We start from the raw sequence: 20,747 nt of genomic DNA, 5'->3' as shown, positions 1-20,747 counted from the left end.
GCAGATTTCTTCCTCTGATCCATTTAGAAATTTTGATTCCATTACCACAAACATGAACAAAAAAAGACAGTAGACAGAGATGGAGGCTGAGCATCCCTTACTTGGGAATTCAGAAATAATCCTAAAATTGTCCACAGACCCAAAATTGGATTCACCATTCCCACAGCAAGAGATGTGCAGCTATACTGTAGAATTAATGCAGTTCAGCGCCACTTAAATTGCTATAGCTTTTAGTTTCGCAAGGTATTTTGCTTTCTCTCTCAAAGCATGATATTTGTACACAAAAATAGAGATCCCAAGATCCCATACTGCTGAGACATAGCAGTTAAAATGGTATCAGAACACATCTACACTGCAATATAAAATTCAGTTTGTCCGATTTGAACTGGATTACATGACAGTGTGGACTCATATAATCCTGTTCAAATCAGATAATCTGGATTATATGGCAATGTAGAAGGGACTTGAATTCGTTCTACAATGTAGGCCTCTTCTACACGGCCATGTAAAATCCAGATTATCTGCTTTGAACTGGATTATATGGCAGTATAGACTCATATTGGATTATATGGCAGTATAGACGCATATAATCAAGTCCAAAGCAGATAATGTGGATTATCTGCCTTGACAATCTGGATTATATATGACAGTGTAGATTCTTATTATTACAATTTTATTTCTTACCCGCCTCTCCTCACGGCTCGAGGCAGATTACAACATTGCCAAAAACACATAAAACAAATTAGCATTTAAAAACATTCCACAGAATGCACATATTTCCATAAAATACGTATTAAAATACACAAAACAAAAGTGAGACATAAACCCAAGGAGATTACCAAATGAGACTTTCTCTAGAATATCCCATTTATATGAACTATGCCTATGTGGAAATACCACAATTAGAGGAATTGAGGCAATTACTATATAATACCCTCACTTTTCTCCACCTTACAGCTATGTTGCTGGCCCTGATTTATGCATACAAGCAGCCAAAGTGGTGTCAAACTGCATTCATTCAACAGCGTAGAACAGGCATGGGCAAACTTTGGCCCTCCAGGTATTTTGGACTTCAACTCCCACAATTCCTAACAGCCTACCGGCTGTTAGGAATTGTGGGAATTGAAGTCCAAAACACCTGGAGGGCCGAAGTTTGCCCGTGCCTGATGTAGAAATAACCAACCAAAGACAAAGAAATATCTGCTCACAGACTGAAAAACAAAAGACCCTGGAAAGAGGAGGAACAGGATTTTATGTTGCATACTTAAAAACCGCACTGCTTCTTTGGGAGAGGAATGGAGGAGAGGAAAAGGGCAGCAAGAGACCCAATTCCAGGGTGTAAGAGGAGGTGGATGTGAAGGGGAGGCTAGAGTACGGGAGGAGGGTGCCTGCGGTGGACGATGGGCCTCCTCCGCTCACATGATGCTGGCCGGGGCGAAGACAGGGGCCGCGCACAAGGAGTCGGTGATCTCCCAGCCACAAGACAGTGGGGTGCAGGTGCTCTCCCGGCCCTCTTCTTCTTCCTCTTCAGCATGGAGGAGCTTCCCCCACAGCAGCTGCACCGCTTCCCTGCAATCCCCAGAAAGAAAGAGGAGAAGGATCAATGCCAACCCCAACCAGCGAGTCAAGAAGGCAACTGTAGGCCATTTAGTCAAAGTAGGGGACAACCCCCATTTTGCTCCCCCTTTCATCCCAGATGATCAAAACAGAGGTCTTAGTTAGGCCTCATCTATACTGCCATATAAAATCCAGATTATCTGCTTTGAACTGGATTGTATGAGTCTATGGGCCCTTCTAGGTAAAGGTTTCCCTTGACATTAAGTCTAGTCGTGGCTGGTTCTGGGAGGTGGTGCTCATCTCCATTTCTAAGTTGAAGAGCCGGCGTTGGCTGTAGACACCTCCTAGGTCATGTGGCCAGCATGACTGCATGGGGTGCTGTTATCTTGCCACAGAAGCAGGTTTTTTTTTGTCGTGTCAGGAGAGACTTGAGAATCTGCAAGTCACTTCACTTCGGGTGTGAGAGAATTGGCCGTCTGCAAGGACGTTACCCAGGGGATGCCCGGATGATTTTTGATGTTTTATCATCCTTGTGGGAGGCTTCTCTCATGTCCCCACATGAGGAGCTGAAGCTGGTAGAGGGAGCTCATCCGCCTCTCCCCGAATTCAAACCTGCGACCTGTTGGTCTTCAGTCCTGCCGGCACAGGGGTTTAACTCACTGCACTACCGGGGGCTCCTTCACAGTACCTATTCATCTACTCACATTTGCATGTTTTCGAACTGCTAGGTTGGCAGAAGCTGGGCTTAACAGTGGGAGTTCACCCCACTCCCCAGATTCAAACTGCCAACCTTTCGCTCAGCAAGTTCAGCAGCTCAGTGATTTAATCCGCTGCGCCACCATGAGGCCTTACAGACCCTTCTACACTGCTCTACATCACAGGATCAGATCCCAGATTATCTGCTTTGAACTGGAAGATAAGAATCTCTGTTGTTAAATAATATGGATTCAGAAACTAAATTTTATGGCAGTGTAGATCCAGCCTGAATAGGAATCCCCATAATCTCCAGCATGCTTGGAGGAAGTCAATTTTAGAGTCACCTTGGAGGGCATAGTGATTCCTAGATAAAACATTTTAAATGTAGAGGGCTGTAGACTGAGGTCCCTTCTACATTGCCACATAATCCAAATGATCAAAGCAGATAATACAGATTATTTACTTTGAGTCCACCCTGCCATATAATCCATTTCAAAGCAGATAGTCTGGATTTTATATGGCAGTGTAGAAAGGGCTTCAGACCCCCCTCTAGGGAATCTCTAGGTCCTCCAGTGTGATCTGATGGTAAATCCTAAAGGGAATGCCTCTAGGGAATTCTTAGATTCTCCAGTCTGACTTTATGGCCCCTTCTACACTGCCATATAATCCAGATTATCGAAGCAGATAATCCACATTACCTGCTTTGACCCGGATTATATGACTACACTACCATTTCTCTTTAAATCCCTAGAGATTTTTGCTCAGAAATCTCTATGTACTGCAATGACATTCTATGGCTATCTTCCAACTGACGCTGCCCACAGAATCATGCTAGAAGACTAGAAATTCCTAGAGATGTTCCCTTGGATAATAAACAAACAAACAAACGTTTCTTCGTTTGCAACTTTTTACTTTCATCAGAGTCCTGTGCCCCTAAATCTGGAAGATGTGGAGGGCTAACTATGCAGCACATGAAGAACTTGATTAGCTTCTAACTCATACTGTCTCAGCCTCAGAGGAGGTGAAGCAAACCTTGCCTCCCTATTCAAAGTCCTCTCTCCCTCCCTCTTCCAGATCCCTGACCCTGTTTCCTTTGCAAGGGATGCTCTCACCAGGTCACCCTGGACATGGCGTAGTGGATCCGTGTCGGTGGGCCGCTGTTGAGGGAGGCGGAGGGGGGCATGGTATAAGCCCCCATGTTTTCAAAGACCAGCCAGTCGCCCACCTGGAGTTCAGGAAGATCCACCCCCTCCACAAGGCGGTCCAGGGCCTCACCGGTTGGACCCCAGAAGCTGCTGCTGTGCAAGTGCTGATCCGGGGAGGGCTTCTGTAGCCAGGAGAGAACATTGTTTTCACTGGTTTTGATACAAAGGGTGCATCAACACTGTAGAATTAATTCAGTTTAGCAACATTTGAATTGCCATGCCTCAAAGCAAAGCAATCCGGAGAGTTGTAGTTTGATGAGGCCCCAGCCCTGTTTGGCAGAGATGACTAGAGACCTTATAAAACTAGCAATCCCAGGTTTCCATAGAGTGCATATGCACCCAAAGTATCTAGTTTTAACTATGACTTTTAAATCGCATTCTATGTTTATTGTGTTTTAACTTTTGTCTCAGGCATTTTAACATGTGCGTGTTTTAATATATGCTTTTATGGCTGTGTTTTAACTATGTTTTACTATTTGATGCTATAGGTGTATTTCACTGTGTAGGTGCCCTACCTTGAGGAGAAAGGAGAAGCAGGTAATAAACAACAACAACAACAACAACAACAACAACAAGCCAGTCAAGGTGATCCCAGTGGTGATCGGCACACTGGGTGCAGTGCCTAAAGACCTTGGCCTGCACTTAAACACAATCGGCGCTGACAAAATTACCATCTGCCAGCTGCAGAAGGCCACCTTACTGGGATCTGCACTCCTTATTCGCCGATACATCACACAGTCCTAGACACTTGGGAAGTGTCCGACATATGATCCAATACAACAGCCAGCATAGGGTCTGCTGTGGACTCATCTTGTTGTGTCTCAAATTATTATTATTATTATTATCATCATCATCGACACCCCCTCGATGGACTGTCACTTTGTCATGGTGAGGGGGCTTGTGTGTTCCAATGAACCTGCAGGCACAACGACTGGAGCTGTGCACTCCCAGGAGTGGCCGTGGGGGAGGTTCCAGACCAAGCACAGTTTGAAGACCCAAAAACCTCAATGGCGCAGCAGGCAGAGGATAACATGGTACATGTTACAACAGCTGTGAAGGCGGAAGAAGGCTGCAACACATTGAGAAGCCATGGTCATCTTGGTAAACTATGCCACCCCTGGAACCTCACTCTGTGAAGACTGTGTGTTGATCAGTTGTGCACTGACCTCCACACATTAAAAAAAATCACACACAGGTGTCTTCCAAGGACAATAAAAACCAACCAACCAAAGTCCCATGGTGATCAGCGAGTGGCGACGGGGGCAGGACCATGAAATCTGGAAGCCCCTAGTCACAGACTGACACATGAGCAGTGAATACAGACCCAGTCATTCTACCTCAAGGTCCGAGGCAGTTGAATAGTTCGGCAGCTATATCCAGGACCGAGCAGCCTTTTTTAGGACCCACTCTGCTCACCCCACACGGGGAGGGGGCTAGAAAAGGTGCCCTAAACATAGTCTGCCTATCTTATCCCTGACTGGACTGCCATGTCCAGTGGGGTCACCACCCTGCAGCCAAAAAAGAAAAATGAACTTCGGTACATGGAACGTACGGACACTGATGGACAACACTGACAGTGAAGGCCCGAACGCAGAACTGCCATCATTGCAAGGGAGCTGGGATGTTTTAACATCGACATAGCAGCCCTTCAGGAGACCCGGAGAGCAGGAGAGGGACAACTGAAGGAAGAAAAGGGAGGCTACACCTTCTTCTGGAAGGGACTGCCCGAAGAAGACCAAAGAATGCACAGAGTTGGCTTTGCTATCAGAAATGATCTGGAGAAACATCTGACCGAAGCACCCACTGGCATCAACGAACGACTCTCAACCCTCCGAATTGATCTTGCCAAAAACCAACAGGCAACCATAATAAGTGTCTACGCACCAACACTAGATGCCGATGAAGACATCAAGGGAAAATTTTACTGTCAACTGGACACCATCCTATTGGAGATACTGAAGGAGGACAAAATCATCCTCCTGGGGGACTTTAATGCAAGAGTCGGGCGAGACTTCGACCTGTGGCCAGGGATCATAGGAAAAGACGGGGTTGGAAACCGCAACTCAAATGGCATCCTGCTTCTCACCAAATGTGTGGAACACAACCTTGTCATCACCAACATGCTCTTCCGCCAGAAAAACAAGTTCTAGACATCATGAAAACACCCCAGGTCAAAAGATTGGCACCTCTTAGACTATGTAATCATACGTGCTAGAGACTGCCGTGACGTGCTCCTCACAAGAGCCATGACAGGTGCTGACGACCTGAATCGCAGCTCCAATGTGGCCGAAGAGGTTCTCTCACAAATCCCGTAACAACAAACCAGGGATGAGTTTGCAGCACTGCCTAATTTGGAAGAAGTCAGCAATGCCATCAGCCAACAAAAAAACAACATACCCAGCTGACTGGATGGGATCCCTGCTGAAATCTTTGAAGAGGGAGAACCTGAGCTGACACAACAACTCCACCAGCTCATAGAAAAAGTGTGGGTGACCGAGAAAATCCCAGCAGTTTTCAAGAATGCCACCATCACCACTCTCTTCAAAAAAGGGGAAAGAATGGACTGCGGAAACTATCGAGGTATCTCCCTTCTAACCTCCGCTGGGAAAATCCTCGCAAGAATCCTTGCAAACCGCTTCTACCCCTCTCAGAAGACACCCTCCCAGAATCCCAGAACGGCTTCCGCCCCTCCAGAGGAATAGTGGACATGATCTTCACTGCACAACAGCTCCAAGAAAAATGCAGGGAACAAAATCAACCTCTGTACATGGCATTCATCGACCTTGCAAAGGCATTCGACACAGTGAACCGCAGCGCTCTCTGGACAATCCTCCAAAAAATCGGGTGCCCTAACAAATTTGTGAACATCCTGCAGCTCCTCCATGATGACATGATGGCAACAGTCTTGGACAGCAATGGCTCCCAAAGTGACCCATTTAAGGTGGAATCAGGTGTCAAACAGGGATGTGTTATTGCCCCAACTTTATTCTCCATCTTCATCACTATGATACTTCATCTTGTTGATGGGAAACTTCCCACCGGAGTGGAAATCATCTGTCGGACAGATGACAAGCTGTTTAACCTCAGCAGACTGAAAGCCAAAAACAAGGTTACAACAACATCTGTTATAGAACTCCAGTATGCTGATGACAATGTCATCTGTGCGCATTCAGAAGAAGACCTACAAGCCACTCTAAACACCTTCGCAGAAGCTTACGAGAAGCTCGGCCTGTCATTAAACACTGAGAAAACCAAAGTGCTCTTCCAGCAGTCACCAGCCAATCCTTCTCCAATGCCAGAAATACAACTTAATGGTGTAACATTAGAAAATGTTGATCATTTCTGCTACCTTGGCAGCCACCTCTCCACCAAAGTCAACATCGACACCGAAATACAACACCGCCTGAGCTCTGCAAGTGTACCTATTTTCCGAATGAAGCAGAGAGTGTTTGAAGACCGGGACATCCGTAGAGATACGGATGGTATCAAGATACTTGCTATATGCCTGCGAGACGTGGACAGTCTACAGACGTCACATGCTACTCCTGAAATGATTCCATTAGCACTGCCTCCACAAAATCCTGCAAATCTCTTGGGAAGACAAGCGGACAAATGTCAGCATGTTGGAAGAAGTAAAGACCATCAGCATTGAAGCGATGGTCCTCCGCCATCAACTCCGCTGGACCGGCCACGTTGTCCGGATGCCCGACCACCGTCTCCCAAAGCAGTTGCTCTACTCCAAAGTCAAGAATGGAAAACGGAATGTTGGTGGACAGGAAAAGAGATTTAAAGATGGGCTCAAAGCTAACCTTAAAAACTCTGGCATAGACACTGAGAACTGGGAAGCCCTGGCCCTTGAGCGCTCCAGTTGGAGGTCAGCCGTGACCAGCAGTGCTGTAGAATTTGAAGAGGCATGAATGGAGGGCGAAAGAGAGAAATGTGCCAAGAGGAAGGCGCATCAAGCCAACCCCGTCCGGGACCGCCTTCCACCTGGAAACCGATGCCCTCACTGTGGGAGAAGATGCAGACCAAGAATAGGGCTCCACAGTCACCTACGGACCCACCGCCAGGACACTACACTTGGAGGACCATCATCCTTGGACTACAAGGGATCGCCTAAGTAAGTCATCATCGACAAATTGCAGAATTTCCTCGGGATGGACCCATGACATATAAATTGCTATACTTATGTAGTGTGGATGTACAACAACAACAACAACAACAGATAGATTATGCTTAGGTGTGCCCTTGAAAAGTGGAAACTGAAACTGGGTCAGAAAGTGGCTATTAGATGTCTCTCAGTGTATGGTTTCAAACCACATTAAGCCTGCTAAATTCAAACCCATATTTCAGCCATCCAAGCAAGTGGGTCTCTGTGGAAGGAGGGAGCAGATTTGCCTGGCTTTCCTCCATTCATGAGTCCCAGGAGCAAAAACCTTCCTTACCTGATGCAGGATGGGTACAGGGCAAGCGTTGTTGAAGATGACTGAGCCGAAGGAGCCGTAAACGCCATCGTTGAGATGGTAGACAAAGCTCTTCTTGCCACCGGGGTCTTCATCTGAAGGGAAGGGAAATGCACCAGAGGCCAAGTCAGGGACATCTTAGGGCACTTTTCATTTTAGGATCTAAGAGTCTAGACCTTCTTTTCTGGTTCCGTATGAATATGACTCCAAATTGCCTGTCCACTTAGGGTGACCCAATGAATTTTGTAGGGTTTTCCTATGCAAGGAATCCTCAAAGGTGGTTTTGTTCATTCCTCCATATGAAATGGATTAATTGGTGGTCCTTTTGGACTTCTTTATGGACTGCCACTCCCAGAATGTTGGCTGCGGGCTTCTGTGAGTGACAATCCAAAAAGGGTCCCTTTCCCACAATGCTCAGGAATCTCTAGCCTGCAGCATTTGGGGAAAAGAGATCATGGTCAGATCTTGTGCCTTCAAGTCGCCTGTCCATTTAAGGCAGTGCCATAAAGTTCCTAGGTTGCACTGCCATTTCTTTCCTGTGAAAGAGAGCCTATGGCAAGTCTCCCATTCAAGTGCTAACCATGGCTGATCCTTTGTAATTTCCCGATTTAGGCCCTTTAATGGCTGCTGGAGCCCCCAGTGGTGCAATGGGTTAAACTGCTGAGCTGCTGAACTTGCTGACCAAAAGGTCAGTGGTTCGAATCCGGGGTGAACTTCTGTTATTAGCCCCAGCTTCTGCCAACCTAGTAGTTCAAAACATGCAAATGTGAGTAGATCAATAGGTACTGATTCAGCTGGAAGGTAACAGTGCTCCATGCAGTCATGCCAGCCACATGACCTTGGAGATGTCTATGGACAATGCCGGCTCTTCGACTTAGAAGTGGCGATGAGCACCAGCCCCCAGAGTTGGACACAACCAGACTTAATGTCAAGGGGAAAGCTATGCCTTTACTAATGGCTGTTTCCTGACCTCCTCCCCCCCCCCCCCCCCCATCCAACCTTTCCAACCATTGACTACCTTCAGAGCCCACTTGGTCCAGGGACACTTCCTTCTTGGCAATAATGTTGACTGCTAAAGTGAAGGCCGAATCCACATAATAGCGCCCCAGTTCGGCAATGATCTCCACTCCACAGCCTTCAGGGAAATACAGATCCAAGGCAGAGTTGACCACAGCCACTGTCTGAATGGGTGCAAAGCAGAAAATAGAGAAAAATTTGTAAAAGACACCCAGACCGAGTGGCTGTTCAAATGTGAGTCACAAAAGAGTGAAGAGAGGGGTCAGGAAGACAGTTACATCTTGTCTCCTGTGTCACCAGTTGGGAGCCTTCCCCCCAGCACCAACTGCTGCTCCGGGACCAGAGTGAAGAGAGGGGACCAGGAAGACAGTTCCACCTTGTCTCCTGCACTGTGCTAATAATATAATATAATATAATATAATATAATATAATATAATATAATATAATATAATTTATATACATATAATATTGATAATTATAATGTAATACAATATAATACTAATAATAATATATTATAATTATATATTTTATATTACATGTAATATTACAGTATAATGGTATGGTGCAATATAGTAATACTAGTGGTCCCCTGCCACGCGTTGCTGTAGCCTAGTCTGGTGATCTGGAAAATAAAGTAATGAGGAAGTGTTGGTTTCTAATATATGTAATTTCTCTATCCTCGTGGGTAAACAGTATTGTTGTTTCTTTGTCAGTGCTGATGTAAAGATTGTCTGGTTTGCCTACTCTGGAACATGCAACATATAATTGTCCTTCTTTAGGGGTCCCTTTCAAATCCATGGTACTGTATCTGTCATAAACATGTGTGTGTGTGAATCATATATACCAGTATTTATCTATATCTATGGCTAGATGGCTCTTTGTCAGGAGGGCTTTATGTTTTCTTGCCCTGGTGAAGGGAGTTGGACTGGATGGCCTTAAGGCAGCATTTCTCAATCTGGGGTTTGGGACCCCTGGGGGGTTGCGAGGAGGTGTCAGAAGGGTTGCCAAAGACCACCAGAAAACAGTATTTTCTGTTGGTCATGAGGGTTCTTTATGGGAAGTTTGCCCCAATTCTGTCATTGGTGGAGTTCAGAATGCTCCTTGATTGTAGGTGAACTATAAATCCCAGTAACTACAACTCCCAAATGTCAAGATCTATTTCCCCCAAACTCCATCTGTGTTCATATTTGGGCCTATTGAGTATTTGTGTCAAGTTTGGTCCAGATCCATCATTGTTTGAGTCCACAGTGCTAACTAGATGTAGGTGAACTACAACTCCAAAACTCAAGGTCGATGCCCACCAAACCCTTCTAGTGTTTTCTGTTGGTCAGGAGAGTCCTATGTGCCAAGTTTGGTTCAATTCCATCGTTGGTGGAGTTCAGAATGCCCTTTGATTATAGATGAACTATAAATCCCAGCAACTACAACTCCCAAATGACAAAATCATAATTTTTTGAGTGATGGTCACTCCTTGTGTTGTGAGACGTTTTGTTGCCAAATTTGGTGTGATTTCGTTCATTTGTTCTTTTGTTTTTAAGGTACTCATTACGCACAGAGCATTTTTATATATATAGATGTAATGTAATACTAATATTGTGCTATGGTAATAATATAATATATTGTATTTACATATTACTTGTAAGCCGCTCTGAGTCGTCTTCAGGGTGAGAATGGAGGCATATAAATGTCACAAATAAATAAATAAATAAATAAATAAATAAATAAATGTCCTGAACCAGGAGCTACAAAACTGGATCAATACCATTCACACAGCATTACAAATCTGTTTATTTTGAAGCAAATAGTGGGGTGAGTAGGGGCATCTAATTCAGGATAACAATGGAGAATAATAATAGTAATAATACCCTGTGGTTCGAACAAAATGTTAAATCTCATCTGTAACAATAGCTGTATCCGTGCTGAAGAATTATAGCAGTTTGATTTTGTATTAATTGCCACAGTTCCATGCTATGTAATCGTAGGAGTTGTAATTATTTGAGCTCTTTCAGACTTCTCTGCTGCCACAACAAACATTCAATCTCAGGATTCTATAGCAATATGTAACATAATTTGAAAAATGTTCTGTTTCTGCTTTGAAAGTGTCATTTCCTGTTTAATTGTGGATCCTTACTTCAATCGTAGTTGTTCTACTCCAGAAACTTCGTTTTTGTGGCTGCCACAAACTAGGTTGAGTTACTAGGTTCTTGTGGGTTTTTTTCGGGCTATAGGGCCATGTTCTAGAGGCATTTCTCCTGACGTTTTGCCTGCATCTATGACAAGCATCCTCAGAGGTAGTGAGGTCTGTTGGAAATAGGGCAATGGGTTTATATATCTGTGGAATGGCTGGGGTGGGGCAAAGAGCTCTTCTCTGCTAGAGCCAGGTGTGAATGTTTCAACTGACCACCTTCATTAGCATTTGAAGGCCTGCCTGAGCCTGGGAAAATCTTTTGTTGAGAGGTGTTAAGATGTGCCTGGTTGTTTCCTCTCTGCTGTTTTGCTGTTGTAATTTTAGAGTTTTTTAATACTGGTATCCAGATTTCACTCCTTGTGTTGTGAGACGTTTTGTTGCCAAATTTGGTGTGATTTCGTTCATTGGTTCTTTTGTTTTTAAGGTACTCATTACGTACAGAGCATTTTTATATATGTAGATGTAATACTAATATTGTGCTATGATAATAATATAATATATTGTATTTACATATTACTTGTAAGCCACTCTGAGTCCTCTTCAGGATGAGAAGGGAGGCATATAAATGTCACAAATAAATAAATAAATGTCCTGAACCAGGAGCTACAAAACTGGATCAATACCATTCACCAATACCAAAAAACTCTAAAATTACAACAGCAAAACAGCAGAGAGGAAACAACCAGGCACATCTTAACACCTCTCAACAAAAGATTTTCCCAGGCTCAGGCAGGCCTTCAAATGCTAATGAAGGTGGTCAGTTGAAACATTCACACCTAGCTCTAGCAGAGAAGAGCTCCTTGCCCCACCCCAGCCATTCCACAGATATATAAACCCATTGTTCTAATTCCAACAGACCTCACTACCTCTGAGGATGCTTGCCATAGATGCAGGCGAAACGTCAGGAGAAATGCCTCTAGAACATGGCCCTATAGCCCGAAAAAAACCCACAAGAACCTAGTGATTCCAGCCATAAAAGCCTTCGACAATACATAGGTTTAGTTAGTTGAGACTCGATGAGATATTCATTGAAAAACTATAGCAAAATATGCTGCAGATAATAACTTTCCCCATGTTTTTATGACAGATCCAATTAGGAAATGACATTTATAACCCAGGAACAAAAATCATGTTGCATAGTGTAATACAGAGCCATTGCAATTAAAAGTGGTGTCAAACAGCTATAATTCTGTACTGTCAACAATCAACCAGTCTACAATGTGTAGTAACACATTGTATGGCATCACATATCATTGAGAGCTTTGGAAGAGTTACATTTTTGGACTATATCTCCCAGAATCCCCAATTCCTTTCTCCCATAGTCTCCTGAAAATGAAGAAAGAAAATGAATGGGACAGAGAGGGGCATATTTATTAGTTTTATGTGTATCCCATTTTTTCTAAAAAGAGGCTCAAAGCAGCTCCCAATAAAACCAATAATAATCTATATAAATAAAAATGCAATGTTCGTTTGTGGGATTAACATAACTCAAAAACCACTGGATGAATTGCTGCCAAATTTGGCCACAAGACACCTACTAACCCAAGGAGTGACCATCACTCAAAAAAATTGATTTTGTCATTTGGGAGTTGTAGTTGCTGGGATTTATAGTACACCTACAATCAATGAGCATTCTGAACTCCACCAACAGATGGAATTGAACCAAATGTGGCACGCAGGACTCCCATGACCAACAGAAAACACTAGAAGGGTTTGGTGGGCATTGACCTTGTGTTTGGGAGTTTTAGTTCACCTACATCCAGAGAGCACTTTGGACTCAAACAATGATGGATCTGGACCAAACTTGGCACGAATATTCCATATGCCCAAATATAAACACAGATGGAGTTGGGGGGCGGGGAGGAATAAACCTTGACATTTGGGAGTTGTAGTTACTGGGATTTATAGTTCACCTACAATCAAAGGGCATGCTGAACCCCACCAGCGACAGAATTGGGGCAAATTTCCCACACAGAACCCTCATCGTGACCAATAGAAAATACTTAAGTCCAACTAGTCCAACTCCCTTCACCAGGGCAAGAAAACGTAATCAAAGCCCTCCTGACAAAAAGCCATCTAGCCATAGATATAGATAGATAAATATGATTCACACACACACGTAATATCATAGATGTGAAAGGGATCCCTAAAGAAGGACAATTATATGTTGCATGTTCCAGAGTAGGCAAACCAGACAATCCCTACATCAACACTGACAAAGAAACAGCAAAATATACTGTTTACCCACAAGCCTAAAGAAATTACATATATTAGAAACCAACACTTTCTCATTACTTTATTTTCCAGATCACCAGACTGGGCCACAGCAACGCGTGGCAGGGGTTGGCTAGTAATAATAATAATAACAATAATAATACTTTATTTATACCCCGCCACCATCTCCCTGAAGGGACTCGGTGCGGCTAACATGAAGCCAAGCCCAAGTAATTACAATAAAGCAAAATATAATGCATACAAAGCAGATGATAACATCAAATAAAAATGCTTAACAGTAACATAGTAATACAATAAAATAGTGACAATACAATATGTACCTCTTCAAAGCGGCCTCTGGACTCTTCGAAAGTGGGGAAGCCCCCTCCAATGTCCAGCAGATGCATCTTGTAGCCCACTTCTGCCCCCATTTCAAAGACCAGGCGAGCATCTGCTATGGACTGAGTGAAGACCTGGGGGTCAGGGCAGCTGCTGCCGAGGTGGAAACTGGGGAGAGAAGGCAACAAGGACATTTTGTGCATGCTCTCTAGAAATGTTATCAAGGTAACAGGGAAAGTGCAGAGATTTTTTTTAAAAGTTTGTTGCTCTTCCAGGGAGGTTTGTAAAGAGGCACTTGACATAAAAAATGTTATTTATTTATTTTTATTTATTTCAAATATTTGTATCCTGCCCTTCTCTACCCCCGAAGGGGGACTTAGGGAGGCTTACAGCCAGCAACAATTCGATGCCCCCCAGATACAACAGATAAAACAACCGTTACATAATAAGTAAAACATTAAACATTAAAATTAGATTAAAAACTCATTTAAAATAGTGCAAATTAAATTAGTTGGCATGTCAAGTCCGAATTCTACGATCAACAACTTAATCCGTAGCCTGTCCATAGTCCATTTTCCATAGCATTGTCAGCCTGCTATCCGAATGCCTGGTCCCATAGCCACATCTTCAACTTTTTCCTGAAGGAAAGGAGGGAAGCTGTTGACCTAATTTCGCTGGGGAGTGAGCTTCACAGGCGGGGGGGGGGGGGGGGCACTGCCGAGAAGGTTCTGTCCCTCATCCCCACCAAGTGCATTTGCGACAAAGGTGGGCTTGAGAGCAGGGCCTCCCCGGAAGATCGTAAGTTTCAAGGTGGGACGTAGGGGGAGATACATTTCGACAAGTAAGCTGGACCAGAACTTGTTTAGGGCTTTATAGGTCAAGACCAGCACTTTGAATTATTGAAAGAGAAAGTCTAATAGACAGGCTCTATATAATTGTGAATTCTAACAAGTGACCTTCATATTTTGAGGAAAGCTTTGATGTACAGATGTACCTTTTTACAAATATGTATAAGAAGTTTGAGATATATATCCATGTTGTTCATTCGTTCAGTCGTCTCCGACCCTTCGTGACCTCATGGACCAGCCCACGCCAGAGCTCCCTGTCGGCCGTCACCACCCCCAGCTCCTTCAAGGTCAGTCCAGTCACTTCAAGGATGCCATCCATCCATCTTGCCCTTGGTCGGCCCCTCTTCCTTTTGCCTTCCACTTTCCCCAGCATAATTGTCTTCTCTAGGCTTTCCTGTCTCCTCATATATCCATACACATAATAAAAGTGAAAATATATGTGTGTGTGTGGCTGGCATATCCACTTATACAGACAAACTCCTGCCTCTACAAGCAGCTATACCAGACACTACTTAGGAGACACCAAAGGCCCATCCTCCAATGACATTGCAGGTTATAGTGAGCGCCATGAACATGTCCAAGAGCCCTGCCAATGTCTTCCACAAACACAATACTGCCCACCACCCAAGTGAAGGTTTTCATAGGGGGACCTTTTCATCCTAGATTTTATGTGTTTCCTCCACCACAGGCCTCCTAGTGTTTCTTACTTTCTCCATTGGTGTGGAATTTGCATGACCCCGCCCACTGCCTCTCCCTTAACCCTTTCCTATTCTTTTCTATGGCACACAGGAAACAAAGGAATTGATCAGAAACTGAACATACTTAGAGAGGTTTGTGGAGAATTCACCATGATTTATAGGAGTTGTAGGTGCTGGGATGCATAGTTCACCTGCAATCTAAGAACATTCTGAACTTCACCAACGATGGACATGGAACTAACTTGGCACACAGAACCCCCAACAAAAAATAGTGGAGGTCTCTGGAGGGATTAATAGGAGTTACAGTTCAGCCACATCCTGAGCATACTATGAACCCAAACAATGATGGATCTGGACCAAACTTGACATACATACCCGATATGCCCAAATGTAAATACTAGTGGGTTTTGAGGCTGGACATTTTTGAGTTTTAGGTACTGGGATATATAGTTTACCTGCAATCAATGAGTACTCTGACCTCCACCAAAGATGGAATTGGACCAAACTTGGCATACAGAGTCCCCATGACCAGCAAAAATAAATAAATAAATAAATAAATACTGGAGGTCTTTGAAGGAAATTCACCTTGGTTTGGGAGAGCTGCAGTCCACTTACATCCATAGAGCACTGTGAACCAAAACACTGATGGATCTGGACCAAACTTGGCATACATACCTGATATGCTGAAATTTGATTACTGGAGGGGTTTGGGGGGAATTGACCTTCTTTTCTGGGAGTTGTAGTTCATCCACAACTAGAGAAACTGTGACCTCCACCAATGATGAACCTGGACCATACTTGGCCCACAGAACTTCCATGACTAATTCAACCTACTGGAGGGGTTTGAGGGGACTGACTCACCATCATGGGAGTTGTAGTTTACCCTGCAGCCAGAGAGCACACTGAACCCCTCCAATGATGAATCTAAACTTGCCCAACATAACAAACTTTAAGTACTGATGTAGTTTTTTGGGGTTAACCTGGTATGATGTGAGTTGTAGTTCACCCATAACATTATGCATTTTGTGCAATTAAAAAACGGACTTTTTCAAATAACCCAGGCAATGGCAGGTACCCAAGCTAATATATATGTGTATATGTGTGTGTTTGTGTGTGTGTCTGTATACACACACAAACACACACACACTTCACACTTGTATAGCCTTGTTAGAAATACATTCCTTTGGAAGCACTTTTTTATTGAGGGAATTGTGATTATATAGTTTACTGCTTCAACAATGTTTCCAGACCCGGTTCTTTAGGAGTGGTCTTTGGACCTATGTTTCCTTCGGTCTGGCCTTAAGTCCTACTGCCCTGGAAGATTTTGCTGGTCCCCTCCAAAATTTTAGAAGCACTGCAAAGAAATCTACCACTTACTTACCTGATGCCCACAACCTCCACCTTCATCTCCTTTGCAGTTTCGAGGAGATGCCGGCAGGTTTTAAGGGTAGCTCCAAATTTAATGCTCAGATGGGTGGAAGAGTGGGAGTCATCTGTTGCTAGGCAGAGGAGCATTCTTGCAGGAAAGGAACAGAGACAGAAAACATGGTCAGCTACATTTTTATCTATCTATCTATCTATCTATCTAATTATTATTATTTTTATTATTTTATTATTAGCAATAATAATAGTGGGGTGAGCTCCCGTTGTTAGGTCCAGCTTCTGCCAACCTAGAAGTTGAAAAATGTGCAAATGTGACATAGATTCCGCTTCGGCGGGAAGGTAATGGCGTTTCATGCACTCATGTTGGCCACATGAACTTGGAGACATCTACGGACAGCGGCAGCTCTTAAAAATGGAGATGAGCACCACCTCCCAGAGTTGGACACGACTAAACTTAATGTCAGGGGAAACCTTTACTTTTACATTTAGATTTCAACAGAACATTCTTATTATTGGGTTGCTTTGAGTTTTCCTGGCTGCATGGCCATGTTCCAGAAGCATTCTCTCCTGATTTACCTGCATCTATGGCAGGCATCTTCAGAGATTGTGAGGTCTGTTGGAAACTAGGCAAGTGGGGTTTATATATCTGGAATGGAATGTCCAGGGTGGGAGAAAGAACTCCTGATTGCTGGAGGCAAGTGTGAATGTTGCAATTGGCTACCTTGATTAGCACTGAATGGCCTTGCAGCTTCAAAGAATGTCTGGGGGAGTCCTTTGTTGGGAGGTGTTAACTGGCCCTGATAGTTTTGTGTCAGGTATTCCCTTGATGTGCAGGTACAGCTGTACCAGGAGCTCCAATTTTGTTTGCTTTGCATTGTATGTTTGTTGCAGTCCTAAGTTTCAGGGACTCTGCAGATAGGTGGCTTCTTTTGGCTGCAATCATAGGGCAAGCCACCTGTCAATTATAGTTAGGTTCCCTGGTCCCGCCCCCTTTGGGTTTTTGGAGGAAATAGGAGCCTTTTTGGGTTCAGTCCACACAGAGAAATTTTTCATACAGGACATAAAACCAAGAGCTCCTGTAGAAAGCTTCGTCTTCTACGGCTCGGCCAGGGAGATATACAGCCTACAGCTTGGCCGGGGTTATACAGCCCTACAGCTTGGCCGGGGAGAAAAGGCCCACAGCTTGGCTGAGGATTTTGCAGCCTTACAGCTCCTTTGCTGAGGGACTTCAGCCAGCCATCACTGAAACCTGAACTCCTTCTTTTCCCCTGGAAGTCTACAAAGCTCTGCTTGGTAAGGGTTGCTCACGCCAACAGAGGCAAGTACAGACTGCCCAGATTAGAAGTTAAGGATTTCCCCATTAGTTAGTATACAGTTATGAAGATAGTGCCTGTTCCCAGTGAACAAGATTGCAAGAGCCAATAGACTGTTAAGAAAGCTTTAAAGTACCTGTTTGTTTTCATCAATAAAGAACTTTGTTGGACTTACTTTAAGCCTCTACAGAACTTTGTTTCGGGGAGGTCCAAGGGCCTTTAATCTGAGGCAGCCCCGGTGTCCCGTTGGGCACATAGAATTTATGTCCTGTCTACAGTCATAGTCATACAGTCCCCTTTATTACTTACTAGCTTGGGGACCCGGCGCTGCCCGGGTTATTAGAGAAAGTGGGTAATGGCGGTTCTGTATGCCAAGTTTGGTCTTTATTGGTCATTGGATGACGGTTGCATTGTTTTCAGGAAGTGAGTGAAGGTACTTGAAGTCCCATCATCCATGGTCCACCCTTCTCGAAACAGCAGCAGGATATAGAGTGGGTCATGGGGGCTCTGTGTGCCAACTTTGGTCTTTATCAGTCATTGGGTGAGGGTGGCAGTGGTTTCAGTAAGTGAGTGAAGGTACTGCAAGTCCCATCATCCAAAGTCCATCCTCCTTCAAACTGCAGCAGGATGCAGAGTGGGTCATGGGGGCTCTGTGTGCTAAGTTTGGTTTTTATCGGTCATTGGATTAGGGTCGCAGTGGTTTCAGTAAGTGAGTAAAGGTACTGCAAGTCCTATCATCCATGGTCAACCCTCCTCCAAACAGTATCAGGATGTAGAGTGGGTCATGGGTGTTCTGTGTGCCAAGTTTGGTCTTGATTGGACATTAGATGAGGGTTGCAGCAGTCTTGGGAAGGGAGTGGAGGTACTTGAAGTCCCATCATCCATGGACTGTCCTCCTCAAACGTGCACCAGGATGTAGAGTGGGTCATGGGGACTCTGTGTGCCAAGTTTGGTCTTGATCCGTCATTGGCGAGGGTCTCAGTGGTCTCAAGAAGTGAGTGAAGTGACTTCAAGTCCCATCATCCATTTCCATATTTTTCCAAACTGCACCAGGATGTAGAGTGGGTCATGTGGGCTCTCTGTGCGAATTGTGATCCTGATCCATCACTGTTGGCAGTTGTAATGGTCTCAGGAAGGGAGTGCAGGTATTGCAAGTCCCATCGTCCATGGTGCATCCTCCCCCAAACCGCACCAGGATGTAGAGTGTGTCATGGAGACTCAGTGTGCAAAGTTTGGTCTTTATCAGTAATTGCATGAGGGTTGCAGTGGTCTCAAGAATTGAGCAAAGGTACTGCAAGTCCCATAATCCAAGGTCCATCCCCGGCCAAACCACACCAGGATGTAAAGTGGGGCATGAGAGGTCTATGTGGCAAGTTTGGTCCTGATCAGTCATTGGATGAGGTTAACAGCGGTCTCAGAATGTGAGTGATGGTACCGCAAGTCCCATCATCCATGGTTCATCCTCCTCCAAACTGCAGTAGGATGTAGAGTGGGTCATGGGGGCTCTGTGTGCCAAGTGTGGTCTGTAATGGTAATGTTCTGACTCAGCCCCTGGCCTTTCCTTTCCTCTCTTTCCTTTCCTCTCATCTCGGAATCTTGGAATTGATGCTGGCCTATCAGAGACCATATGCAAATTTCCTTCTCATGTCCCCGTTTCTTCCATGAACTCTTTTCACCACCAGGGGCTCCTATTGAAGCTGGCCAATCAGAGACCATATGCAAATAGCACCACTGCGGCAGCCAATCCGAATGTTGGAACTTTCAGGCTGGCCAATCAAAACGCTGGCACATACTCCTCCTGTCGCACCGCCACACTTTTGTCCGCCACATACAAGTTTTGACTTTTATTATATACATAGATTTATTTACTTTTATCACACTTTTTTCCTACGATGGGACTCAAAGTGGCGAACAAACTAGAAAAAAGCCTACATAATACATAAAAACCAGCATCCCACCAACCTGATATAAACAGAAAATCAAAACACTGCATAATACACAAATTACATAAATACAAACAAACATAAAAATAACATGTATCATTGTCATTAAAATCTCTACACCTCAGGCCACATTAGAAAGAATCTCTTGACAGTGAAAGCCATTGAACAATGAGATCAAATGTCCAACGAGAGGATGGGTTCTCCTGCTCTGGACATCTCCAAAAATGAGACCGAGAACTCCCTGCTACAAGGGTTGGACTAGATGGTCTATGAGGAACCCTTCCACCTCTAAGATACTATGGCTCTTTGCATTTTACCATTTATGTATCTGGTCTTAGAGGTGGTGGGGTCTCCTTCTCTGGATGTCTCCAAAAGTGAGGCTTACAGTTCCCTGCCACTGAGGATAAGGAAGGGGCTGGATTCAATGGCTTCTGGGGACCCCTTCCAGTTCTAGGATACGATGGCTCTTTTAGCTTTACCATTTATGTAAGTGAGGGTAGGGAGTCACACATATATTCTATATCTTTCCATTGCATGCCAGACCCCTTGTGCCTAGTGCTGCCAAGGCCTACCTACCTAGCAGAGGGGTGGCTGCGTGCCACCTTCCCCAGCTCCACCTCATTGTCGAAGGTCATCAGCTGCACCCCTTGGCTGGCTGCGTACTTGATCAGGGAGAGCTGCTTGCAGGGGCTGGCACAGATGATCCGCTCCGCTGGAACCCCAATACTCTTCACCAGGGCCATCTCTGTCTGGAGAGACAACAAGGAAATACTTTTGGAAGGACACAGCTGGTTGCATTTTGGAGAGAAGGGGGATTATTATTATTTCATATGCTTCTACCCCGCCCTTCTCAACCCCCGAGGGGGGACTCAGGGCGGCTTAC

At 44.5% G+C, this 20,747-nt stretch overlaps 1 protein-coding gene across 1 annotated transcript in view; it reads right to left on the bottom strand.

Moving 5' to 3' along the window:
- Positions 1-1,235: 1,235 nt before the first annotated feature.
- Positions 1,236-20,747, bottom strand: part of AZIN2 (antizyme inhibitor 2) — a 35,769-nt gene continuing 16,257 nt past the window's right edge. The window contains exons 5-11 of the mRNA XM_060784098.2: positions 20,441-20,613; positions 16,607-16,741; positions 13,682-13,847; positions 8,940-9,102; positions 7,904-8,016; positions 3,366-3,580; positions 1,236-1,569 (exon numbers count right to left, since the gene is read on the bottom strand). Coding sequence (XP_060640081.2) covers positions 1,416-1,569; positions 3,366-3,580; positions 7,904-8,016; positions 8,940-9,102; positions 13,682-13,847; positions 16,607-16,741; positions 20,441-20,613 — 1,119 coding nt within the window. The 3' untranslated portion in view covers positions 1,236-1,415. The remainder of the gene's footprint in view (positions 1,570-3,365; positions 3,581-7,903; positions 8,017-8,939; positions 9,103-13,681; positions 13,848-16,606; positions 16,742-20,440; positions 20,614-20,747) is intronic.

Source organism: Anolis sagrei, chromosome X (genome assembly GCF_037176765.1).
Source record: "Anolis sagrei isolate rAnoSag1 chromosome X, rAnoSag1.mat, whole genome shotgun sequence".
In the NCBI taxonomy this organism is placed as follows: Eukaryota; Metazoa; Chordata; class Lepidosauria; order Squamata; family Dactyloidae; genus Anolis; species Anolis sagrei.
Note: the sequence above shows the minus strand (reverse complement) of the source record. Positions and strands in the feature narration are given on the sequence as shown.